Here is a 27622-nt window from a genome sequence, read left to right as displayed (position 1 = left end):
GCTGGGCCTGGACCTGTACACAGGCGCGCAAAGCACCTCGGGTATTGTAGTTTTCTGGAGGCCAAACCGGTCCAACGGCCCGGAAGCAACCACCGGAAGTGCCGGCCCTAAGAGGTGGAGTCCGGGCAGCGGCGGCAGCGGCGGCGGCGGCGGTTGCCAGGAGCCCGCGTTGCCGCCTGAGCACCGTAATATGGCGGGGAGGAGGAGGAGGAGGCGGCGGTGGATGGAGCTGCTCTCAGTCAGTACCAATTGAGCAGTTTGTTTCCTGCCAAGGCCCGGAGCGAGGAGAGGAAAGCTGCCGCGGCCGTGGGAGAACAGGTGTGTGCGTGAGAGGGGCCTTGACTCAGCGGGTCCGGCTGCGAGGCCGCAGGACGGGCGGAATTGGCGCGCTGAGTATCTGAGGGCGGGCTCTGCACGGAACCCGAGCGAAGGTGCCGGGCTCCTGGGCCTCGAGCCTCTGGAAAGGCTCTGGGTGGGCGGAGGCGGATATCCCGGGGGCCGGCGGCACCGGGCGCGGAGGTGATGCTCAGATGCTGGCACCGTCTGGTGGGTGTTCGGGATGGAGCCTTATGGAGTTGGGGGAGGTGGGCTTGGGGCGCTAGGGTGAGGGCAGTGGGTCCCCAGTAACTAAACTCGGGCCAGACCCGAGGAACCATCTCCTGTTGATAAAAGTGGTTGGGCCGTTATTTTTCTGGCGAGGGGAGCGTCCCTAGGGTGTGCCCTGGCCATTTCTGAACGGCAGTTACCACCAAACAAAGACCCTAGGAGCGCTGTTTACCCTGCCTTTGCGATTCTCTGGGGGCAGAAGCATGAAGAATAAAAGGAAATTCTCTTTATTACCCATGATGCTACTGCGTGGTTCTCACCCTTTGCTTCTATCTGGTTATAATCCCAGTTCCCTACCCCTCAGTTTAGGCAAATGGCAGGCGCCTAGAGATTGATTTAGTGGGGAGGGGTCTGGACACAGCAAAATGAGGAAGCTGTTGTCCCCCTTTCCACGTTTTTAAGTTAAATTGAATCTTACCAGGACCCAAGAACTGTCGCTAACCTCCAGGAGTTCATAAACTAGTGAAAAAAAATCATAGTCATCATCATCCTCTTTGAAATAATAGTCGCTCCCATTTATTGATGCTTTCTGCATATCCTACAGTATACTAATGAATCCTCACAGAATCTCTTTGAGACAGATACTCTTGATTATCCCTATTTTACAAATGAGGAAACTGAGACAGAGATGGTAAGTGAATTGCCAAGAACATACAGCTAGTGTGTGTGCCTGAATAAGACCCTTCCCCTTTATTGCCTCTACAGGAAGTTTGTTTTTAGGATGACTGATGGGCAAACAACCAGCTAACAACTGAAAACAAGGCAAGATGTGTTCTGTACTTTTACCATTCCCTTCAGTGACATTTCTGATTGAGCACTGGTGAGGAGTAGGTAGCAGAATCATGAGTCTATGGGGTTTGCAAAGAGGCTCATTTGGAGAAGGTTCATCGTCTAAATGGAGAAGACAGGGCATGTCTGAATTTGATGCAGCCAACAAATTATTAATTCAAGTGAACCAGTAATGCCTGATGGTAAAGTATGGGGCAGCAGATTTGTGGTTGGAGTGGCCTTGTAGTCAAGGCTCCCTTAAAATAAAACCCTGCTGACAGAGGTAATTGTGGCGTGAGAAGCGAAGTGCCCTCTTGCTTAATCATATGAGATACAGACGCTCGCTTTTTAAATGGTTGCCTTTGCAGTTTAGAGGTACCAGTTTCTCTGAGAAAAGGGTCATCTATGAAACAGTCATTCTCAAAATTCCATTCTTCCTTGCTAGCTACTTTGCTGTGTAGTCCACTGTCCTCTTTTTTCTAGTTTACGTTATTGTTTGAGCTAATTATCCTAATTTATTTATTCAATATTTTTATGAAGTGCCTACTGTGTACAGACACTGTCCTATGTAATGGGGATTCAGTGGTGAGCAAGACTGAGAAGGTACCTGTGCTTATGGAGCTTACATTTTGGTGGAGGAAGAAAGACAAAAACCAAGGAAATAAACAAGATAATTTCAGATAGTGGTAAGTGCTATGAAAATTGGGAAACAGCAGGGTAGTGTGATAGTGAATGACACAGGGTTAATTTAGTTGGGATAATCAGGGACGGCCTCAGAAGAGGAGACCTCCAAGCTGAGACTAAAGGATGAGAATGATCCAGTCATGCTCTAGGGTCACTTGGCAATTTCCATAATCATCATATTAGACTTGTATTTGGATGTTTAATACCTTATTATAGGCTATAAGTATGCTGTAATAATAATATATTGCCGTATGTATGCAATATGTATGACAAACATATACTGTTTAAGGGATGTGAATTTAACTTTCTGAAGCAATGAGGCATATTTTTTATATGATGTTGTTGAAAGAAATATAAAACTTTTGCCATAAAGATATTTTATTTCCTTAAATTTCCCAGACCGTCCTTGCTTTGCTTGTCTGTCCATTGGAAGTATATTACATTAATTGTATGAGTAATCTGTTTTGGTTTCTTGTAATGCTGGATGCATGGGTTGTGTTAAAAAATCTTTTGAAGTATTTTAGTAGAAATGGGGTCATTCGAATTTTTCATATCTTAGCTTATGCCTATTTTGATTGTTAAGATATCATAATGTGGGTTGAAGTCTAGATTAAAAAAGGAGGCCTTGCTATGGTTATCATGCAGTTAAGGTGTTATGTTTTTTACTTTTGCTTGTCTTATGAATATAGGTTTGCAAAATAATCTCATTTACACTCTAGAGAACCATTTCTTTGAAATTAAACTCAGTTTGCATAAATGAATATAGAAATAATTAGAATTGATGGGATGGTAGGAAGAAGTCTTGCTATTAATAAGACTACCAGTTGGTCAAAAGTAGCAATATATCTTTTTCCTAATCTAATCATAATTTTGAATATGATTTTTCTTCATTTCTAACTGTGATATTATTTGTCCCTGATACGTTAGCGTACTAAATTTTTAAGTACCTTGAGGCTTAGGGCAGTATCGTATTGTATCTTATTTCATGTTTGCATATCCCACGTCATGAATTGAATTTCCCTTCCCTCTCTCTTTTTTCTTTGTTAATTAATTGTTTTAAAATGAACACTTAAAGAAGCAGTATTGTATTAGTTTTTCTGTTTTCACAGATCATGTTGTTGTTGGTTATGTGTCCAGTGATATCTCTCTTTCCCTTTCCCTTGTTTATTTAAAGGAAACAATGCCAGACATAATGCTATGGAAACAGGCAATCAAATATTTAACACTTGCTAGATGAATGAATTTGGTATCTAACCCTTCCTTTTACCTTGTATTTTCATAGCCACCATCACAGTTTCCCAGAAACTGTGAAATTACTGGACTGATTATTTTAAGTGGTTTGGTGATGGTTCCACTTTTTAACAGTAAAGTAGAATTAATATGAGAGCCAGTAGATTCTGTTTTCCACTTCCTACTGATTTGGTCAGTTATCATGGAGTCAAATTATATTCTTAAGATATGCAAGTAATAGACTTTGGACTCCATGATAGAAAAAAGAACTTTTGAAAGTAAATACCAGTTTTTATTTAACTAGCCCCTTTGTCTTTTTTTTTGGCTACAAAAGCATTCCTACCTTTGTATTATTTAGGGTTTTTAAAAAAATAAACCGTGGTACACATTTTTGTGCTTAGATTTCTTTCTTATTTTATTTTTATTTTATTTATTTATTTTGGCTGCGTTGGGTCTTTGTTGCCGCGTGCGGGCTTTCTCTAGCTGTGGCAAGCTGGGGCTACCCTTTGTTGCGGTGCTTGGGCTTTTCATTGTGGTGGCTTCCTCTTGTTGCAGAGCACAGGCTCTAGGCACGCGGGCTCAGTAGTTGTGGCTTGCGGGCTCTAGAGCACAGGCTCAGTAGTTGTGGCGTATGGGCTTAGTTGATCCATGGCATGTGGGATCTTCCCGGACCGGGGCTCGAACCTGTGTCCCCTGCATTGGCAGATGGATTCTTTATCACTACGCCACCAGGGAAGGCCTATTTAGTTTTTCTTGTGATGTGTAGATAAGTCCTCCTGAAGAAAAGATAATATTATGTTTTACAACTGAAGTTAGTTAGGTTGTATAGAACTTTGTTTCCTTTCAGAAGGTTTCATTGCTGAGTTCTTAAGTACTTTTCTAAACTAATCACATTTAAAGATTGATTATGTACAAATCTTCAGAAATATTTAGTATATGAAGCAAGGCTTGACTCGGCAGGGTCTTGAGGTGCTTTCCTATACCCAAGAATTAGCTCCTGATCAGTGAAACAATTCTGGGAAAGCCAGTTCTAGGAATTGTGAATTCTAGGAATATTTCAGAGCCCTACAAATTTGCCAAATAAATTAAGATCTATTTTTGTCAGTACATTAAAAATGGCTTTTTTTCTCTCTTGTAGTGTGATTGTGGGAAGATGGAAGAGTATGAGAAGTTCTGTGAGAAAATTCTTGCCAGAATCCAAGAAGCATCACTGTCCACAGAGAGCTTTCTACCTGTCCAGTCTGAAAGCATCTCACTTATTCGCTTCCATGGAGTGGCTGTGCTTTCTCCACTGGTAAGTGTTTTTGATTTTAAATAATCTTTTTTTCTATAGTGAACCACTAAGGTAGTTCACAGAAAAACAAAAGAAAGGCTGGCTTATAAGTATCAAAAAGATGCCTGACCCTTTTCATAAGTAAAGAAATGCAAATGAGTTAGCCTTTGGTTTTGTTTGTTTGGTTTTTGCTTTTTCTTTGACATATTTGATTGGCAACGATCTGATAGGACCTAGTATTTCTTAGCTTGTGGGAGGAGGCACTTAAAATGCACTTTTGCTGAGAGAATCAGTTGATTTTATTTTATTTTATTTTATTTATTTATTTGCGGTACGCCGGGCCCCTCACCGTTGTGGCCTCTCCCGTTGCGGAGCACAGGCTCCGGACGCGCAGGCTCAGCGGCCATGGCTTATGGGCCCAGCCGCTCCGCAGCATGTGGGATCTTCCCGGACCGGGGCACAAACCCATGTCCCCTGCATCGGCAGGCGGACTCTCAACCACTGTGCCTCCAGGGAAGCCCTGATTTTATTTTTTGATGAGCAGTTTGGTAGTGTTTATTGGAATTTAAAAGTGTATATAACCTTTGACTCAGCAATTCCATTTTGGGGAATATCTTACAATTATACTTATCCATGTGCCTAAAGAAGTATGTGTAAGGTTATAGGAGCATTGTTTAAAAGAGCAAAAGATTGATGAACAACCTAAATGTCCGTCAGTACTGGACTAGTTTAACTAACTGGTCCACTTTATAGACTCATTAAAATGAGTACAGTAGATCTTAATGTGTGGGCATGGAAGGATCTTCACAAGCTACTGTAAGTCACTGGACACAGCATGCTCTCAGAGGCAGTATAGAGTAGTAGTTAAAAGCCTGGCTCTGGATCCTTCTGGCCTGGATTCAGATGATTGCTCTGCCACTTACCTGCTGTGTGAACTTGCAGGTCCATTTTCTTTATCTGTTAAATGAGGATAAAAAATAGTGCCTACCTCATTGGGTTGTTTTGAGGAAAACGAACTAATACATTTAAAATACTTAGAACACTACCTAGATCATAGTAGGTACTCAATATATGTTAACTATTTGGGTTTTTAGATAAGACTGTTATCTTCTTTCTCTGGGGAGGAGTGAGGGAATATCAGATGAGAGGGAAGACACTTTTCATCCTGTTTCCCTTTGATACTGATTGAATATTTTATAAATGTATGTGCCGTTATTTCAAATCAGAAAACTAATATTACTGAAAGAGAGTTTTAAATTTATTTCTTTTTTGTATAGCAGGATTTAAAAGGTCAATATTTTCTGCCAACTTCTTGTAATGAAATTTTCAACCATACAGAAAAGTTGAAAGGATAGTTCAGTGACTACCCACATATCTGCCATTTAGATTCAACAGTTTTTAACATTTTTGCTGTCTTTGCTTTATTGCGTTATTTGCTTTATTTAAAACTTTTTTTGTTTTATTGCTGAGCCATTTGAAAATTACAGATACATGACACTTCTCCCCTAAATATTTTGGTATACAGTTTCTAAAAATAAGGATACTCTGCTATATAAAACTCCAATATCATATCACACTTTATGAAAATTAATAATAATTTTAATAGTATCTAATATTCTGTTTATATTCAGATTTCTCTATTTGTGCTCAAAATGTCTTTTATAAATTTTTTTTCTTGTCTGGATCCAATCAGAGTTCACAAATACCATTCACTTGTTATGTTTTTTAATGTCTTTGACATAGAACAGTTCCTTAATTTCTTTTTTTTTTTTTTTTTTTTTTTTGCGGTACATGGGCCTCTCACTGCTGCGGCCTCTCCCGTTGCGGAGCACAGGCTCCGGACGTGCAGGCTCAGCGGCCATGGCTTACGGGCCCAGCCGCTCCGCTGCATGTGGGATCTTCTCGGACCAGGGCACGAACCCGTGTCCCCTGCATCGTCAGGCGGACTCTCAACCACTGCGCCACCAGGGAAGCCCAGTTCCTTAATTTCTTTAAAAAATTGTTTTTTATGATAGTGAATTTTTAAAGAGATCTTACAGAATGCCTTATATTTTGAATTTGTCTAATTGTCCTGATGACATTTAATTTACCCTCTAGTCCCTGTAGTTCCTATAAACTGGAAATTAGCCTAATAGTTTGGTTAGAGTCAGGTTAAACATTTTTAGCAAGAATTCTTTGGAGATGATGCCATGTACTTCATATTAAATTAAATCAGAAGTTACATAATGTGTAGTTGTTTGTCTATTAGTAATGTGTAGTTTGAACACTTGCTTCTACAGTGGTGACTGCCATATGACTCTAAAGGTATACATTTTCTTTTCTCTTTGATTAGCAAGTAAACTGGAATGATTCTTTGGTACCATGCAAATAAGAAAAGGTTTTAAAACATTTTTATCAGCTACTTGATGACATATTGCTTGATTAGTTTAATATAGACCAAAATGTCTGGGCCTTGTTGTTTAGGGTCTACGACTTCATCAGTTACTTATTTATAAGCAAAATCTAATGCTTATGGACCTTAATCCATGTTTTTAGGTTGTATTTGATAGTCAAATACTGCAACTTTGAAAATTTTTTATGACATGTTTTCTTTTTGCATAAATCTAAAATAAGTCTTGACTCCTTAACATAGTGACTAAACTTCCCAGGACTTAATAATAAAGATTTAAATCCACTAAAAAAAAATAATGCTTGGAAGCCTTCAATTTTTTCAGTACATTACATTTTTATTGGAGGTTACAATGAAGTGGAACCAAATATGTGTTCTGATTTTGTAGGCAAATAAAACATTATCTGTTTCTTTTATCATTAAACCTTTGGACATTTTCTTGAGGTAGCAAAGAGGTGAAATGTATACCGGATTAGCGGATTAGAAACTAAAGAATCTAACTGAACCAGTGAAGTAAGACATTACCAAATGAAAATCTCAACAATAGCCAATAGGGTTAATTTTATCTTTCATTTCAGAGCATTTGATAAGTGAACAGTTTTTTTTTCTTTCAACTTTTTTTTTCAATTGAGAATAATTACTTACAGTAAAATGCACAGATCTTAAGTGTTAAAGTTCATGAATGCTGGGGACTTCCCTGGTGGCCTAGTGGTTAAGACTCCATGCTCCTAATTCAGGGGGCATGGGTTCAATCCTTGGTCAGGGAACTAAGAACACATATGCCACACAGTGCGACCAAAAAAAAAAAAAGCAAAAAAAGCAGTCCCATGAGTTCTGATATATGGCATCCATTTATAACTCACATCCACACAACATTTTCATCACCACAGAAAAATTTCATATGCTCCATCCCAGTCATCACCCCCAACCACTGTTCAGATTTCTTTCACTATAGATAGTTTTACCTGTTGCACACATTTTTAATCATTCTGGTTCAAAACTACCTGATTTTGTGATATTTTTACATTTATGATAAATAATTACATATTTATGATGTTTTTCAGCTTAATATTGAGAAAAGAAAGGAAATGCAACAAGAGAAGCAGAAAGCACTTGATGTAGAAGGAAGAAAGCAGGTTAACAGGAATAGAGCTTTACTGACACGTGTCCAGGAGATTCTTGAAAATGTTCAGGTGTGTAATTTAAGCTCTTTTAAATTATAATTAAGAAATCATGAGTTAAGCATTGATGATAATTTTTCAGAAATAAATTTGCCTTAGTATATATTATACTGTTAAGCTTGAGAAACTTCATAATTTGTGATATTCCATTTCAGTTACTCCAAAGAAAATTCACTTGCTTGTTAGTGGTGCTCAGTACTTGAATCAGGGTACTCAGACAATGGACCCATACACTGAGTATAATTGCTTGTTGTCTGTGTCTTATGACTCTAAAAACATTGAATTCTCAGTGACAAAATGATAGAATTGGCCATTGTAGTTTACCTCTGAACTAATCAGACTATTGACTCAATGACCTTATTCTCATTCTCTGCTAAAGTAAATAACTGTCCCCAATGTTTTTTCTGGTAAAATTCTGCTCTTAGATACACAAATGCAATTTAGATTAGATAATAGAATTGCCTAGATGCATCTTAGATACAAATTGAAACTGTTTAAACAACACATCTATACCTTTGCAATGATTTTTATTTAATTTAAATTTGTATAAACAATGTGTTTTAAGGTCTGGATCATTTCATACTAAAAACAGTAAATTAGATAAAACATAATTTCTGCTTTATATAACCCTGTTTTGCTGGTTACATCTTTTAATTTTTTTTTATAATCTTAGGGGTTTGTGGTTTGTGTAATTCATACTAGATGATTTATGTACAATGACCCTTAGGATATTTCCCACTAACTACTACCTTCATTTCTCTGTGGGTAGTAGATTTTAATTTGTAAAGTATAATTACTGCTCATATTGAGTTTAAAAAATGTAGTGAGTAGCACAATAAAGGTGGCTTTTTTATTTATTAGATATTTCCTATTATTGGAACAAAAATGGCATATCATTCTTGGTCCACTGAGGGAATATATCAAATATACTACTAATGAATTTATTGTTGAGTTTAAAGACTTTCTCTGCTTAATAGAATGTGTACAATGTTGAACTATAGAATAATGAATTAATTATGCAGATAGAGAAATTTTATATAATACAAATAGATTTCTAAGGTGTGTTTTACCTGTAAAACCTATGATTCTGATAGATTTTGTTGTTGTTATTTAAATTGTCTAACCAAAGGCTTTTTTAGTGATGTACAAAAAGCATGGCTGCTGAATATCACAAATATGAAATGTTTAGCTATTTTGAGGAAATAATTTATTTTACTTAAACCTGCAAACATGTGTCATGAGTATGTATCCCTTTTGTTTTATTTCGATCGTGAGGTTGTGACCAAGTAGATCTTGTTGTACTGTTTATTGCATAGTACCTGGAAATCATTACATGTCTTGGGATTTGTAAGGTAAAATAGGAGTGCCATATTGCCTAAGAAAAAAAACACATACAAAACAACCTAAAAATCTTTTAAAATTCAGGATTCTGGAGTATATTCACATGATAATATGATAATGATTTCTGCCAGTTTCATATATGCTTGTATAATGTTTAGAAAACATCCTAGTTCACTTTTTGTTCTTTTGCAAAGTCAATTATTTAGATACAAAATGTAATTTTATTGTTTTCTGTTGGATCTTTTGTGTATACAATTGTCCTTGTTCCCTTTTTGTTCTTTTGCAAAGTCGAATTATTTAGATACAAAATGTAATTTTATTGTTTTCTGTTGGATCTTTTGTGTATACAATTGTTTTCATCTTTATTAAATTTTTAACTTATTTTGCTTGTTCAAAAACTCATTAACAGGTTGCTGTTTTATTTTTTATTTTTTGTAAATTTATTTATTTATTTTTGGCTGTGTTGGGTCTTCGTTTCTGTGCGAGGGCTTTCTCTAGTTGCGGCGAGGGGGAGCCACTCTTCATCGTGGTGCGCGGGCCTCACTGTTGCGGCCTCTCCTGTTGCGGAGCTCCGCAGCATGTGGGATCCTCCCAGACCAGGGCTCGAACCTGTGTCCCCTGCATTGGCAGGCAGATTCTCAACCACTGTGCCATCAGGGAAGCCCCCAGGTTGCTGTTTTAAATGATCATCCAGTTAATCAAATTGAAATTTGCCTTAATCAGGTTTTAAGTTGAAGTTTTTCTTATTTTTTAAGTATTAAGCTAGATGGCTGACCTTTCATTTACCACAAATTTGTCTCATCATAAAGAAGGATTTTAGTTAAAATTTGGAGTAAGCGTATGGGAGGCAGGAGTCTTCGTACTGAATTATTTTTTTGCTTAATCAGTGTCCTGGGCAAGCTAGTCCTTGTTAAAGAGGAATCATCTATGTAAGAAATTTAATTACTTGCTCTTTATCTTACACATTGTTATCCCTAGATGATAGTTCTCATAGGAGGAGCAGTTGGTGATGTTAATAACATATAACCAGAAGAAACTTGAGGAAAATGCTTCTATTCCAAGATTAAATTGCACATGAGTATATAAATATATATGTGTGTGTGTATATATGTACATATATTCATATTTGTATCAGATTAGATAAGTGACTTTTTTTCTTTTCTTTCTTTCTTTCTTTTTTTTTTGTTTTTTTTTGTTTTTTGCGGTACGCGGGCCTCTCACTGTTGTGGCCTCTCCCGTTGCGGAGCACAGGCTCCGGATGCGCAGGCTCAGCGGCCATGGCTCATGGGCCCAGCCGCTCCGTGGCATGTGGGATCTTCCCGGACCAGGGCACGAATCCGTGTCCCCTGCATCAGCAGGCTGACGCTCAACCACTGCGCCACCAGGGAAGCCCCTCTTTCTTTCTTTATTTATTTTTGGCTGCACCTGGCGGCATGGGGGATCTTTGTTCCCTGACCAGGGACCGAACCCACGCCCCCTGCAGTGGAAGTGCAGAGTCTTAACCACTGGACCGTGAGGAAATTCTCTTTTAATCTGTTAATAAATAGGCCGGGATGACCAGTAGATGCTTTTTATAGTAATTTGAGCTCCATGTGATATAGAATACCATAGAAAAGGTCATCTGAGTTTTTATTTGTGTTTTCAAATATTAGAACTCTGAATCTTCAGTTTCTGTTTCACTTTAGAAAACAATGAAATCAAAGGCTTTTTGTGTAGTGAGGAAGTATTACTTTTTATTTCTTAAATTTATTTTTATTTGTTTATTTATTTATTTTTTGGCTGAGCCACACGGCATGTGAAATTAGTTCCCTGAGCAGGAATCGAAACCTGTGCCCCCTGCAGTGGAAGTACGGGATTCTAACCAATGGACCACCAGGGAATTCCTGGAAATAATAATTTTTAAATTTCCTTTTTCAGGTTAGAAAAGCACCTAATGCCTGTGATTTTGATCAGTGGGAGACTGAAACAGTTTACTCTAATTCAGAAGTCAGAAACTTGAATGCTCCTGCTACACTTCCAAATATCTTGCCAAGCCCTACTGAACACTCTACTTTAGCAAAGTTTGAAAAGATAACTGGAATTTTGCCATTGAATACTGAGGACCAATTTAAGTCTAATGGGATAGACTTAGCTAGGGACTCAGAAGAATTCAGTTATCTGAAGCAATGTGATAGTTCAAATATTAGCCACGCAGAAAACGAAGCTTCTCTAAAGACCTCCTCAGCAGCTGCACAAGAGCCACTTATTTCTGGTGGTCTCTTTCCAACAAATGAAGAACAAGATCCATCACTTTTGGGGGAAGTTACTCCCGATCCCTACATAATGAGTCTTCAGAAGCTGATGAAAAAGTCAAAGGAATATATAGAAAGAGAGCAATCTAGACACAGTCTGAGAAGTAGTGTAAAGAGGAGTGTTAATGAGAGTTATTCAGACAAAGAAAATGATGCTGTTAAAGTGACTGACTGTGAAAAGGAGAAGGCCCAGTTGATGGGCAAGCCCTGTGGTTCAGTTATTCCTGACAAACCAAGCCTTAACAAATCAAATGTTCTCCTCCAAGGTGCTTCCACTCAAGCAAGCGGTGTGAATACATCCATTTTAGGTAGCTTTTCTAAAGTGGACATACCTATACCAACTGGCCATTCTACTGTTTTAGAGCCTGATTCTGATTTTAAACGCATTCCCACTTTTGTTACTGAAAATAATGTTATCAAAAGTCTCACTGGTTCATATGCCAAATTACCTAGCCCAGAGCCAAGCCTAAGTCCTAAAATGCATCGAAGGTGTTCTAGGCCATCATCGGCATGTCATATACTTATAAATAATCCAATAAATGCTTGTGAATTAAGTCCTAAAGGAAAAGAACAGGGAGTAGACTTAGTTGTTCAAGAAACTGATGAAAAAACAAATGTACCTGAAACTGTGCCAGAGTTACCAATTGATTTAGCAGGAGTTTGTTCAAGCAAGGTTTATGTCAGTAAAAATACATCTGAAGCCATACAGGAAATGGTTTTAGGTAAGTCAAATCAGGTATGTCAATCTTCAGGAAGTCAATTAGAAAATAAAGTTATTCATGGACTTGCTATCATGGAAGGTCAGTTAACATCTGATGGGAGAGGACCACAGAAAATGGACAGTACATGTACTGCAGTGGAAAGATTGCATGAGCCATATGCCACCAGTCAATGTATAGTGAGTCAAAACTTTGGAACTGTGAGTGGACTCAAGTCAGCCAATGTGTTAGAGAAAAACTCCTGCAATTTCCAAATGGGACTGAATAAGTCTTACGACGTAAAAAACCCATCTCCTTTACTGATGCAAAACCAGAATACCAGACAGCATATGGACACCCCTACAGTGTCCTGTGGAAGTGAACAATTTTTGGATAACAGTTTTGAGAAAGTTAAACGGAGACTTGATTTAGATATTGATAATTTGCAAAAAGAAAACTGGCCTTATGTCATAACAACTGGAATAGCTGAACAGGAAAGGCAACATTTGCCAGAAAAAAGATACTCTAAGGGGTCTGTCTACATCAACAAGAATAAAATATTAGAAAGTAGTTCCAAAGGTAAGAAAGTTTTGAAGTGTTTAATATCTGCCAAGCAGGTGGCATCTCTATTTAATACCTTTAATTGACAATTAATAATTGTCAGAATAATAATAATTGCAGAATAATTATAATTGTCTTCATCTGTTCATTTATCAGAGAGAGTCACTAGCTACAGTTTACTGCCATTTGATAGGCTTTCTTAAAGGATTTTCCTATATAATTCATGAATCTTTCACAATCCATTTGGTATTATAGAGAATATTGTTAATGACTGGAGGAAAAAGTTCTTGCATGAAACATCACTCATAGTTTTAATCCAGTATATTGCTATGATGTCTTCCTTTTGGACTGTGGTTTCTAATATTTTCATCAGTTTGCCCTTTCATTTGTAATGAGATCTTCATGTAGTTGGCCCTTTAGTAAACACTTTAACACTAAATTATTAGAGAAGATATCACAAATAAGGCTCTGTGAGTAGTGTTTCAAGAGTGGTGTCTTTATTAATGAAAATTATTTCAAATTTCTTTCTGTTGCATCTAGTGTTATATTAACAATAACTTGTTAAAACATGTCTTCTTTATTACTCCCTACTTTGTTGTCATGGCTCATAATTCTTCATTACTGATGTGGAAGACATATAAATCAAGTAAATTAAGTTTTTAGACACAGACATTTCAACTCTAATGTGATATGTATCCTCCTGAAAAAAACTTCATATTCTGTAAAATTGCACACTAAAAGTAACAAGGTTTATAGGAAAAATAGGGTTGGGTTGGGGCAGACTACATAACACCTGTGCGACTTTATAAGCACTCTAAGAAAAACGGTTGATATCTGAGGAGCCAGCTTGGCTTCTCCAAGTAGATGACATAGCAGGCTAGAAGCTGTCTCGGTGAATACCAAAAGTACACAGACTGACCAAGTGGCAGTTCTGGCAGTGCTTTCACAAGAGGAAGGCCAGTGCGTGTGAGGTGAGGCCAGGCATGGAGGCAGCCGGCTTGCTATCAGTGGGCAAGGGCGGCAGTGCATTGTGCCGAGAGCTGCCCGTAGCTTGGCTGCTTGCCTCGGGCACACCTCCCAGAGAGGGATCCCCTGGACAGGCACTCATTTATAAAGTTTTTAAGGTAGAGCTGAATGGACTCCAGTTGTTGGCTGAGTGGTTGAGTGGAGGGCCTTTTTCTTTCTTGCTGAACATTACAATTCAACTGCTTTTCCGGCCCCCCCGCCTATAAAAAAATTGCACGTGAACAACTGCAGATTGTTGTAGCTGAATAAAATGTATTTAGGAACAAATTATCAGAATACCATGGCAGGTAGGACAAATATAATGCGCTTATCTTCAATGAAAATCATTGACTATGTATTTGGAAAGAAGGATTCTTTGAATTTAGTTGAATTATAATGGATTCCTAAATATGTGCTACATCTGTGTAATACTTGATATCTCAACATTTCAAAGTGTCACACCACTTTCTATTCAGTAAGTTGCATAGTCATACTGATTTAATAAATTTTTTAGTTAGTAATTAAAATATCTAGAATTTTAATATCCAATCTTTTTTGGAGACTCAAGCTGAGTAGCTTTATACTGTCAAAGCAACATTTATTTTAAAAAAGTAAAACAAAGCAAAAGTAGAAGCTACAATACCAGAGACCCTGGAGAAGGACAAGAGTAAAGAAAATAAATGGAGGTGAGATGCACATGAGAACCACATTGTGAAGTTAATTGGAGTAAAGAGAATTGGACGGAACACATAGTCTTGGCTTCATCAGTTCAGATCATGATGGGATCTGTCGAACAAGTGGGTTGGGGTGATGAGATACAGACCTTTAGTAGCGTGAAATGAGAGGAGGGCAAAAGAGAATGTGATTCAAAGTGGGGACCTGGCTATATCTTGATTGTACTAGGTCAGATCCAGGAATACTCTCTGGTCAGAAGCGTAATTTAAATTGACGTTATAAAACATCAGATATTACTAAATTTTCTAAATTTGAGGGGACATGTTTCTTTTCAGAAGGCGAGGAGATATTAAAAAGCAAGATGCTAGCGTTTGAAGAAATGCGGAAGAGACTAGAAGAGCAGCATGCCCAGCAGTTATCGCTACTCATAGCTGAGCAGGAAAGGGAACAGGAGAGACTGCAAAAGGTGAGGAATTAAAATGTAGGGATATAGGGCTGGTGAGTGGAGTTTTTGGTCATGTATAGGATACTTATAATTGTTACCCTTGTATATCTTAAATCTAAGGGGGTCATTGATTTTCATACATGGAGAGTATTTTTTTTTTGGATTTAAAAAAAAGTGACTTTGGAATTATCAATTTTTTTTAACATCTTTATTGGAGTATAATTGCTTTACAATGGTGTGTTAGTTTCTGCTTTATAACAAAGTGAATCAGCTATACATATACACATATCCCCATATCTCTTCCCTCTTGCATCTCCCTCCCTCCCACCCTCCCTATCCCACCCCTCTAGGTTGTCACAAAGCACCGAGCTGATCTCTCTGTGCTATGTGGCTGCTTCCCACTAGCTATTGGTTTTACATTTGGTGGTGTATATATGTCCATGCCACTCTCTCACTTTGTCCCAGCTTACCCTTCCCCTCCCCATGTCATGGAGAGTATTTTTATTGCCAAAATGTGAGTTAAAATATTTTGATCCTTATCTAAAAATAAATGCATAATTTATCAAAAGGATACTTAATTGAATCCTTGATTCAAAATTTGTAATATTTTTAAAAGGTATTTTATAAGTAGATGCTGAAATATGCATTCTGTAAGAGTATATCATAAGAGGAAAGACACTTGTTTTAAGATTATCACATTTTAAAATCAATTCAATTGTCAATTTTATTTGAGGGAGGAGAACCTGAAATAAATAATAATTTGCTGATAATCATACATACTTTTAGCTGAGCCTAAAATACTATTTGGAGATGTAATTAAAAGAGCTACCATATTATAATAAACTGTTAATCTACAGGAAATAGAAGAACGGGAGAAAATGTTAAAAGAGAAGAAGGTGATTACAGCAGAAGCCTCTGAATTGGACATTAGCAATGCTGTGGACTTAGAATGGAGAAAGATAAGTGACTCTGGTTTACTAGAAACAATGCTGTCTCAAGTGGACTCACTCCATACTTCAAATTCAAATAGTTCTGGTAAATACTAAAAAAAGTCCTTTTCCATTTGAAAAAATTATCCTATAGTAAGATACTTTATTTGGCACACTTTAAAATTGTACCTCCTTTCTATAAGTCATTCCACATCCAACCCACTGCTATTTGCCAGCTGCTTAGAAACTGGTGAAAAATGAAATGATAGCAGCAGATCAAAGACCAGTGAGCAGGTTCAGGAGAAGAGCCACCTTAGCAAGGAAAATATCAGGAAATTTGACTCAGAGCCTGGTCTTTGTTCATTCAAGTAGCAGGTGATATTCTTCAAGTGATAACACAGTTTGCTATCTCCTGAGTGATCTTGAGTTACATCTAATTACCCAGTCCCAATAAGAGCTTATCTTCACATCTTCAATTATCCTGAGATGCTGTTTGTGTTGAAAAGATCCATCTGGTGCATAAGCTTAAAGTCCATAAATATTTTAAGTCTGCTGTGGATCAGTTTCAGAGTTGTTATTCTTTATGAGTGTCATGTTTATTTGGATGTTCTGTGTATTCTAATTATTTGACATCAAGTATACTACTTTATGTATATTTCTCAAGGTTTCACAAGTTCTGCCCTACAGCACAGCTTTGGTTCTGCAAGTGAAGTACCATTCTACCTCTGGGGATCATCAACTAGTGGCTTGACCAAACTCTCAGTAACAAGACCTTTTGGAAGGGCCAAAACTAAATGGTCTCAGGTGGGCAAACTTAAAGATATATGCGTGCATGTCTGTCTATATCTTTTCTAAAGAGCTATGTTATCTTAGGTTGTACAAATGAGGCATAAATATTTTGCAATACATCAAAAACATAGCTTTTATTAAAGATGAAACAACACAGAGTAAACACATATAGAAGTATTTAGTTCATTGTAATAGATTAAGAAAAACAATCTTGAGTATAATGCTCAGATTATTAAAATGTTGTGTCTATCTTATTTCTTCTAGGTTTTCAGTGCAGAAGTACAAGCAAAATTTAACAAAGTAACTGCAGTAGCAAAAGGATTTCTCACTCGTAGGCTCATGCAGACAGATAAGCTGAAACAACTTCGACAAACTGTAAAAGTAAGAGGATTGTGTAAATTGTATTACGTTTCTGTCTCAGTTTCTATCAGTGTTGTGACAGCTGAGTTGACAAATTAGTTCAGAACTTAGGCAGATCAAACATTTTTTAGTCACATAATATAGGCTGTTTTAGAAATTGATTAATCTCATTCAGATAATTTTTAAAAATATGTAAAGGAAGTAGTTTGTGCATTTTTTTTTCTCACTTTAAAGTGAGTGCTGTTTGACTTCTGATGTAATAGTTTTGTGTTCTTCATTTCGTTTGAGAAAAAGAACAAAAGGAAACTCCAGTGATCATGAAATCTTTCTAGAAAAATGAAGGAGCATTTCTTTCAGGATACTATGGAATTCATAAGAAGTTTTCAGTTGGAAGCACCATTAAAGAGAGGTGTTGTTTCAGCACAAGATGCTTCTCTTCAGGAACGAGTGTTAGCTCAGGTAATGCATGTATCCTCAAGGCTCTTAGGAAATGGAAATGTTTTATTTCTCTGCCTTCACTGAACCACTGAAAGTAGGTTTCAATCAAAACTTTAACCTTTTTTCTCTAAATAAGAGCATACGTAATACTACTGACCTCTAACCTCATCTTTTTAAACGGGTATAATGTTTTCTTCTTTTGAACTTAGTTGCGAGCTGCCCTGTATGGTATTCATGACATATTCTTTGTAATGGATGCAGCTGAAAGAATGTCTATTCTACATCATGATCGAGAAGTTCGCAAAGAGAAAATGCTCAGGCAAATGGTATGTTACGTGACTTTTAAACTAGTGAGTGAAAAAAACCCTCTATTTCTTTTACACTCACAGATTATTTCTGTTACCAAATGTGTGGGTTTTCCCCCCACACCAGATTTCTGACACCAGCTGGGTGTCCTACAGTTCAATTCAGTTCCATCTACGTGGAGTTAGTATCAGATGCTACATGTTAAGGAGGCAGTCTTATGAGACTGCCCCCACTTCAGATGCCAATCTCGTTAAATAAATCTTTAGGAAAAAATAGGAAAGAATTTTTGTACTTGTTTAGATATATTAATTATACATGTTAATTCAAGGTTTAAGTATATTTTATTAATAATTATGTTGCTTCTGACCAACTGGCTATAAAGTGGGGTTCCTATGACTCCCTCCTCGGGTTTGAAAATTTTTCTAGAATGGTTCACAGAACTCAGGGAAACATTTGCTTACATTTAATGGTTTATTATATAATAAAGGGTACAGTAACAGATACAGATGAACAGCCAGATAGAGAGATGCATAGGGTGAGGTGTGGAAGGGTCCTGAGAGCAGGAGCTTCTGTCCTGTGGAGGGTGTGTGCCACCTTCCCAGCATGTGGATGTGTATTTTAGGGTTTTTATGGAGGCTTCATCACATAGGCATGATTGATTATTGACTCAATCTCTAGCCTCTGTCCTGTCCCCCGAGGATAGGGGGTGAGGCTGAAAGTTTCAAGGTTGTAATTGCGCTTGGTCTTTCTGGTGACTAGCCCTCATTCAGAGCCCACCAAAAGTTGTCTTATTAGAACAAAAGATACTTTGGGGAATTTCCCTGGCTGTCCAGTGGTTAAGGCTCGGTGCTTTCACTGTCGGGGCCCGGGTTCAAAAGAATTGCTTCTATCACCCGGGAAATTTCAAGGGATTTAGGAGCTCAGTGTCAGGAACCGAAGTCAAAGATCAAGCATTAGAACAAAAGATGCTCCTATCACTCAGGAGATTTGATTTAAAGGGTTTTAGGAGCTTTGTGTCAGGAACTGGGGTCAAAGACCAAATATTAATAGGAACCAGGGGCAGATCAATCGATTGATTGATCTATCTATAATTGCTTCACATTGAGGTTCTTCTGGATTTGGCATAATTGATACTAAATATCATTCTTTATTGACTTTAGCAGCCATCCTACAATTCTTTTTTTTTTTAAAAATATTTATTTATTTCTGGCTGAGTTGGGTCTTCATTGCTGTGCACAGGCTTTCTCTAGTTGCGGCGAGCGGGGGCTACTCTTTGTTGTGGTGCACGGGCTTCTCATTGCGGGGCTTCTCTTCTTGCGGAGCACAGGCTCTAGGCGTGCGGGCTTCAGTAGTTGTGGCTTGCGGGCTCCAGAGCGCAGGCTCAGCAGTTGCGGCGCACAGGCCTAGTTGCTCCGCGGCACATGGGATCCTCCCGGACCAGGGCCCAAACCTGCGTCCCCTGCATTGGCAGGCGGACTCCCAACCACTGCGCCACCAGGGAAGCCCCCATCCTACAGTTCTTAAAACAGGTAGTTCCCAGGATTACCAGTAATATTTAAATCTGTAGACAAATTTAAAAGAAATCGGCAAGAATTACATACTGTTTTTGTGATTAGATTTTTGAGTTAAGTGTTGAATATTACTTGGATGACTCATAAAAAACTGTCCACTGCTCCTGATTGAATTCCTTGAAACTGTCATGTACATTTTACCTCTTTTGGAAATCAGAGTTAGAAAAGAGGCTCCAAATTAATTTGAAATACAGTTGATCCTTGAACAATGTGGAGGCTTAGGGGTGGCCCACAGTCAGAAATCTCAGTATAACTTCTGACTCCCCAACAACTTAACTACTAATAGTCTACTGTTGACCAGCAGTCTTACCAATAACATAAACAGTCAATTTACACATATTTTGTATGTTATATGTATTATATACTGTATCCTTAAAATAAGTTAGAGAAAAGAAAATATTAAGAAAATCATAAAGAAGAGAAAATACATTTATAGTACTGTACTGTATTTATCAATACCATAATTTATGTTGTCTGTTTATAAGATGAACCGTGTCTGTTAAGTACCTACATCAATATTCTCTTATATGATACAAAACACTGTAGATGTTATATGTATTACTAACATTAGACATCAAAAATGAAAAGATTAAAAAAAAGATAATGTGAAAAACAAGTTCACATTTATTTACAGGTATAACAATTCATGCACTGATAATGAGGAAGCAGCAATATGTTTGATTTATGGGAACCTAGTGTAATCAATATGATTGCTTCACAGTATCCTAGCCTGTACACTAAGGAATAAATTGTTATAATCATGGCATACAGTGTTGTCATATTCATAATACAGTATTGGAAACAGTGTTACATTAAAAAAAAAAAACACATACCTGTGATGATAGGCTGTAGTTGAGAGGAGAGGAGAGGGAGAGGGAGGCAGAGAGAGAGAGAAAGAGCGAGAGGCCTGCATACTGTATGGTAATGTAACTCTTTGAAAGCAGTTATAAAACAGTAAGAAAACTAACATGTTAATTTTATATTAAATATCACTCACCTCATGCTTATGTAAGGATAGACTAGTATATACATATATTTTATGCATTCATGACATAAAATTTTTTTCATATTTCTAGGTTATGTGGTTCATCTGTGAGTTTTTTAAAGTTGTCATAAATCTCCAAAAAATTTTCCAATATATTTGTTGAAAAAAAATCTGCATGTAAGTCACCTGTGCAGTTCAAATCTGTGTTGTTCAAGGGTCAACTGTATATCAGAGTGTTGGAGATCTGTGGTTTGAATCAATGATCTTAGTGTGGTTGGCAAAAGAAAAACAAGCCAAATTTATACTATTTCATTGGGAAAAATAATTTTAATTATTTAATTAAAAAAATTAGACTGCTTCAATTGTAAAGACTAAGTTAAAGTTCAAAATGCCAGTAAGAGAAGCTTTTCCATGCAATTTGAGATCATCCAATACTATACTTTAGTGATATTACTGGTACCTCTAGAGCTTTATGTTACTTTTGTATTTTAAAGGATAAAATGAAAAGTCCACGTGTGGCTCTTTCAGCTGCAACACAGAAGTCTCTTGATAGGAAGAAGTACATGAAGTAAGTTTTTTTCATGTCTTGTCATATTCTAATTTAAATATTATCAAGCCAATTAATTTTAAGCAACTGTTGGTTTGTATATTCAAATTAGAAATAAAGAATTGTTAACTCTTCTGCAGCTGAGGTGATAGAAATCCCTTTATATAAATAGTTTTATTAAGATCAGGTGGTAAAATCTGATTTTATCTTTAGATAAATGTATTAACTAATAAATCTGTCAACGTTCACCTTGTGTAATTGATAGCTAATCAAGTAATCTTAAAAATACTTAATCCTTATATTCAGTGTTAATTTTATATCTTTTAAATATATTTTTTTCAAATATCCTAAAGACTTCATAGCAGGAAAAACTTAATGCAAATAATATTCTGAAACTATCCTATTAAAACTCTTCTTTCTTGAAATTTGTCTTTAGTATGCTTATTACAGGTCTTTCAGTAGTGCACCAACTTTGAAATGATGATTTGTTTCTGTCATGTATCTATCACATTTGTAATCATGTGTTTTCCCCCTTTCTAAATATATTATTTGTGTGTCCTTATTTTTATATTGTGTTAGAGCTGCAGAAATGGGAATGCCAAATAAGAAATTTCTGGTTAAGCAAAATCCTTCTGAAACAAGGTGAGAAAAATCACTTAGTCTCAGTAAGAGGCTATTTTTTAACTTTTAAGGAAAAGGAAATCTTGTAAATCCCAAGCTTGTTTTTTGTTGGCTTTGTTCTACTTTACATCAGTAAATCTCTCCCTGTTGGGGTGGAGGGTCACAGAGTCAGAATCCATAGTAACACCTGGTCATATACGTGGTCATGTGCCAGACCAGATGTTCCTGGAGCTTTCTGTAGGACATGCTATCTCTGATGGAAATTTGAGCCCCATATGTCCTGAGTTCAGTCTGCAGTCCAAGGGGTCTTTGATACTTACTTGAAAACCTTAGAAAGCTAGCTTAATGTTTCTGACGTGTTTTCTGCTCTTACAAGAGTGATGTTTTGTTTCTCAGATGTTCGAAAGGAAAAATTCCTTCTGTAAAGTACATAAATAAATTATATAAAAGCACAAGGATTAATACTTGTGTTAGACATCTCTTTCCTGATAAAAAAAACCGAGGTTTGTTCTCTTGGTGAGCAAATAAGCACCATATTAATACACTTTAATCAATTTGTTTTGCATTGTGATAATGAATAGGCCAAATCGTTGCATCATTGACTTCTGCCTCACTGTTTCTTTCATCTGTTGAAAGAAAGTGGGGGAAAAACTGAATTTATCCTATGAATTAATTTTTTATTTACCTTGTCAACAGAGTCCTTCAGCCAAATCAAGGACAGAATGCACCTGTTCATAGGCTACTGAGTAGACAAGGGTAAGAATTCAACACACATGGGTATTTAAAAATATTCAAATCAAGATTAGCTTTGAGAGGGATTAGCTTTTTATATAAAGGATAACTATTTTCAAATGTGATCTTTTTATAGTATTAGGAAGAGCTTTTAATGTTTTTTTCAAAGATAACCCTTTGATATACTGTTGTGTATTATATTTTAATTATCATCTTATGTTGGTGTGTTTTTACTTTTCATTTCATACCATTTTGCTCATTAAATAATGTAAACATCCACACAGTAAGTTCAACATCACCAAAGTGTTTCTCCAACAAAGCATAAGTTATGGTTATAGTCTCCTGACGAAGGGAAAGGTATAGTTTCTTTACTGGGTGCATGCATGAGACTTAATTCTTTTCAAGCTTATTTGTGCTTTGAACGGTTGATGCAGTATGGTTGCTTTTTTTGAATGTTGAACATTTAGAACTTAACGCAAGTGACTTATTAATTTTTTTATATTCAATTAGAACCCCTAAGACATCAGTGAAGGGGGTTGTGCAAAATAGACAGAAGTCTTCACAGAGCAGAGTGCCTAACAGAGCGCCTGTTTCAGGTGTGTAGCAAACGAATTCCTGAAACCCATTCAATAGAAAGACGTGCACAAGCTGCCCCATGACCCAGGCCATACCAGCGGGATAGAGTGTCTTTCCTTGCCACCATAATTTTGGCATATTCACCGTCATTCCTACTAGTGATCATTTGTATTAGTATTTTGCGGCAGTCAGGAGATCTTAGTGAAACTGTGGTTCCAATCTTGATTTCTGTAAATTCCATGGAGACACTATGTATTTTTTAATCTGAAAACTTTGTAGAATTACACATGCTTAACTCAGAAAAGTTTTTATAAATGTGTAAAATATAATGATCTGATGTCTAAATCTGTGCATGTCTATTCAGCTTTGGGGAAGTGTATCACCCAGGAATATTTGTATCTGCACATAAGGGGAAGAATTTCTCTCTGACCACAAGGTCACATGTGAATATGCCAAATGGGAGGGGGTGAAGTCTTAATCTTTTGCTCAAGAAGAAGCTTGAGCTAAATTTCTCTTTATGTTCATTATTTGAGAATTATTTAAGGGCTAAGCCAATAAGTGTATTTTAAAATCCTATTTATGGTGGCAAAAAGACAAATCCAGTGTTGAGCTAATGCAAAACCCTTAAGCTAATGTTTTAATATTTTTTAGGTGTCTTTGTTAAGACACTATGATAACTCACCAAAAATTATGTGATCCATTAAAAATACTTGCAAAATGCTTTGCTTTAACTAGACTGCTTTCTAAACATTTAAAAGAAACCTAATCACCAGGCAATTAAAATTAAATCTTTAATCAATTCTAGTCTTCTCATTAATACACCATTAGTCATATTTTAGAGCTTTTATTACTAAGTAATTTTCTCCAAATTAGGAGGGAATAAGCTACATAAATTTTTTCATGTTATTGACATAAGTTCAAAGAGGGAACAAGATATTGATCACAACTTTGAATTGATTGCTCACCTTTTGCATGTATATATAGTGAGTTTAATTCATAATGTTGAATATATAGAGGATAATTTAAAAGGTCATCTTTTGGAATTCATTGTGAGTGACAGTCAATGGAGTTGTTCTAAAGGGGATTACAGAGCTGAAAATCCTGCTTATTCCAGAGGTAGAATCAGCTGGTTTGAAAGATAACCATTTGGAAGAGCTCAGACCAAACATCAGACCTGTTGCTTGTGAAGTTACATGGAATTTTAAGACATTTTCATTTTTTTCTCATGTTAGTGTTATATATTGTAATAAATCCTAGCTAGTTGGCAAATCATTGAGGAATTAGTATTGTTTTGCCTAATGTTGTCTATTGCCAGAGTGACTACTCTCCATATTCTTTTCTCATGCATTTCATCTCCACTATTTGTCACTTGTGAATCTATAAGTAAAATAGCAACTACTGTTTCTATTCAGTAATACGCAACAGTATAAAGGATGAATAGGAAGTCATTGCAGTTAATGTGTACAATGAAGTTTACTATTTAGAACTATTGTGGTTTAATTGCATTGCAACATAATTATTAATAAAAATGTACTTAACCCTTGAATTAACATGTATAATTAATATGTATCTAAACAAGTACAAAAATTCTTTCCTGTTTTTTCCTAAAGATTTATTTATACGTGAGTGCATATTTAGACAATTGAAAAAGACTAAAGAATTTTATCCTTTTACATAAACTGAAAATTTGGCTTAGTGAAACTAAGATAGTAGTAGACTAAAATTCTACTATGAATCTCAACACAGGGATCCATAGTTGCTTTTGAAAAGATTATTCTTTCCTCCTTAAATTTTTAATGGCCTGGATTATGTTTCAAACAAATTTGAAATTATGCTTTGATATGACCTACATGGAGGACAAACCTTTTATTAAGCATTTTATAGAAAACTCATTTTTATGTTGATAGACTATCATATTCTTAGACTGAAGTACAATTCTAAGGCGTTAAAGTTTGCTGCAAAGCAATTAAAGTTGTTTATAGTTTGTAGAAACTAAATTGCAGTCTCTGATCTCATATATGTTTTAAAACATTCATTTGATGTCTTGTGCTTGACTTAAGAGTTTATAGTGAAATTCAGAAACTGCTAATTAAAGCAGAGTAGGAGGTAGTAATGCAAAATGTTTAAGTAAAACAATGAATCAGGTAGAACTGGGTTCTCAGAGTTTCTACTTCTAGCTCTGTTACTTATACAGGTGACTTACTCTCCTATGTCTCAGTTTTATTATTAAAATAGTAGTAACAATTTTGACCTCGTGATTATTTTACCTAAGGATTAAATATAATAATGTGTTTTGCTTAGCTCAGTGCTTGGTACATAGTGAGCACTCATTAAATGGTATCATTACAGAAAAACTAACATTGAGAAATAATAATAGTTTTGCTCTATTTTTAGGAGTATATGCAGGAAAAATCCAAAGAAAGCAGCCAAATGTTGCGACAACTTAAGAAGACAACATTCATTAGGATAAAAAAGGGGGGAAGGGTTAGGATCCCTATTATTTACCCTGCTCACGACTTTTTATTTAACTCTGGACTCTGTTTACACAGGCAAAGTGATGTATGTCAAAGGGCTGAAAAATCATCTGGATATTTTGGTCAGTCTGGCTAATCCCATCCCCCCCACTGAATTTTCCTCTTAATATCAGTTTTGGGTGAAGACAAATTAGTGTTTAGTAATTGGCTCATTTCTGTCCTTAACCTGCACAAACATAAGTTTGTTTTATTACTCAGGTGTCTGCCGAGAACCTTTTTGTAAACTTAAAGGACATTTGCGTTTATTTCTACAAAATATTGAAAAGGTGTGATAACTTATAAATAAGTTCTGAAATATAAATTTCATTAATCTCTGCACACTGACTGCTGAATTTGATAAACTAGATACTGTTCTGTTTGAGGGGAAATTATTGCAGAAGAATGTTTTTCCCCGGTTTTGTAACTTTGAAAACTCTGATTAATCTCTCATATTCTTGGACTTACGGTATAACCACCTAGGATAGAACACTTGCCTGTTGATTGTGGTCCACCTAAAATTCACCACAGGAGTAGCTGGGCGTCACCATTTTGGTCACAGGTATACATTCCTCTCAACAGCTAGTTGTCTCACAGAAATGTTAGGCTTAATGTATGTTAATAATGTATGTTACCCTAGTACTATTAGAAACATTTCTATTAAATTATAAAATCTTTCTGTGGAGGGTATAACAAATTTGGGGAAAACAGCATAATGTTCTTAAATGTAGTAGCGCTTAGGAGTGAATGCATTATTACATCTATTTCTTTAAAATAGAATAACATGTTGCATGCAGTTACATTTTCTATTTAGTCTGTTTATTTCTTCATAGTCTGCTTTTTTTAGCATGCTGGATTTAGGGGAGAATAAAGGGTTATACAATGTGATAAATTCAGATTTTCAAATGGGATAATAATACTGTCTAGTTGAAAGTCTGCATTACATAGAGGCACTAATGTTTAAGGTTTTTCATCACTTACATAATCATTTAAAATATAAACCAAAAAATGTTACCAAGGGAACATGATTTTATGAAAAAGAATGTCACTGTTAATTTATCATGCCATCTCCAAAAGGGCTTTGTGCTTCTTACGTAAAATTGGGAACATTTATGTGTACATTTAATCTTTCTAACTTAAATTTTAAAAAAAGATACTGGTATTTTGAAAATGCAGACTATATATATTAATATTCTGTTAAGAATGTCGAGATAAAGATTGTTTTCTTCGATTTTCTGTTCCATTTAAAATTTAACTTTTACATCTAGCTGTAGACAGAAAATAGTAATCTACTCTGGGTGTAAACTTGATTTTCTTTATTGAGATGTATCATTTAATTAATGAGTGAGTCAGAAAATTAGAAATAGAACACAGTCAAAAATGTCTGAGTTACCAATTTATATTTGTGGGCAAAGTGTATCAAAATTATCTTAATATGATAAATTGTGCTTTATCATTCTGAAAACTCAGGATACAGCTTACTCAGATCTTGTGGGTCTTTCCAGTGTGAAAGATAGATGCTAAAAGTTTTGTGTACAGTAATGCAAATTGGCTACAACAAATAGTATGTTTCAGAGATAAAACTAGTTTTAGATTAAGGATGCAAAACTTGAGTGTTTTTTTTAAGGATAAAAGCTTGTGTGTTTTACAAATTTTTTAATGTTCACAGCTTTTTCTCATAAAAGTGCCAGACATTGTTTTGTGTTTTTAATGGATTTTTATTTATATATATTATTTTTGTTATTTTTTCTTTGAGTGGAATGTCCATGAATGTAAATTATATTTATTTTTATACTTTAATTTTAATTTTCACTAGTTTTGCTTCTAGGCAAAAGGCAAAATAAACTTTTCATCTTAAAAGAAATCTCATTTGATCTTTTTTATTTACCAAACAAAGGACTTTTGAAAAGTATGTGGCCAAGACATTAATACTGTAATATGATAATTTTTTACAATCACAAGACCCATGAAAGGTATATCCCACTATTTAATATGTAACCTGTAACATTAGCCCCCCAGCGTTTGATTTTGCATGAGTTGGACTTTTCAGAGGGCAAAAGTTCACTGGAACTGGAAATGTCTTTGCCGGATCGAATGGGAGAGAATGCTAA

General features: G+C 36.1%; 1 protein-coding gene across 3 annotated transcripts; it reads left to right on the top strand.

Annotated features, from left to right (window-relative positions):
• The first annotated feature begins 115 nt into the window (after positions 1-115).
• Positions 116-27563, top strand: CCP110 (centriolar coiled-coil protein 110). 3 transcript variants are annotated; one of them, XM_081257981.1, is made up of 16 exons: positions 116-318; positions 1915-2060; positions 4427-4582; positions 8015-8143; positions 11390-13040; positions 15038-15168; positions 16005-16182; positions 16741-16880; positions 17130-17246; positions 17583-17684; positions 17873-17989; positions 21020-21093; positions 21652-21714; positions 22390-22449; positions 22936-23021; positions 25396-27563. In XM_081257981.1, exons 3-16 carry the CDS (start codon positions 4442-4444, stop codon positions 25446-25448), a joined length of 3042 nt encoding a protein of 1013 aa, XP_081114107.1. In that variant the 5' UTR covers positions 116-318; positions 1915-2060; positions 4427-4441; the 3' UTR covers positions 25449-27563. The 3 variants fall into 3 exon arrangements, with proteins under 3 accessions (XP_081114107.1, XP_081114106.1, XP_081114108.1); XM_081257980.1 differs by lacking the exon at positions 1915-2060; XM_081257982.1 differs by lacking the exons at positions 1915-2060; positions 22936-23021 and having other exon boundaries at positions 117-318; positions 25396-27562.
• Positions 27564-27622: the final 59 nt, after the last annotated feature.

This window comes from Mesoplodon bidens (genome assembly GCF_964165515.1).
Source record: "Mesoplodon bidens genome assembly, chromosome: 15".
Classification (NCBI taxonomy): domain Eukaryota; kingdom Metazoa; phylum Chordata; class Mammalia; order Artiodactyla; family Ziphiidae; genus Mesoplodon; species Mesoplodon bidens.
This window is presented reverse-complemented; position numbering and strand designations above follow the sequence as displayed.

Coding starts and splice junctions, on each gene's coding strand:
- CCP110 (XM_081257980.1), top strand. CDS start 4,442: ATGGAAGAGTATGAGAAGTTCTGTGAGAAAATTCTTGCCAGAATCCAA. Junction 4,583..8,014: donor TGGCTGTGCTTTCTCCACTG/GTAAGTGTTTTT, acceptor GATGTTTTTCAG/CTTAATATTGAGAAAAGAAA. Junction 21,715..22,389: donor CAAAATCCTTCTGAAACAAG/GTGAGAAAAATC, acceptor CCTTGTCAACAG/AGTCCTTCAGCCAAATCAAG.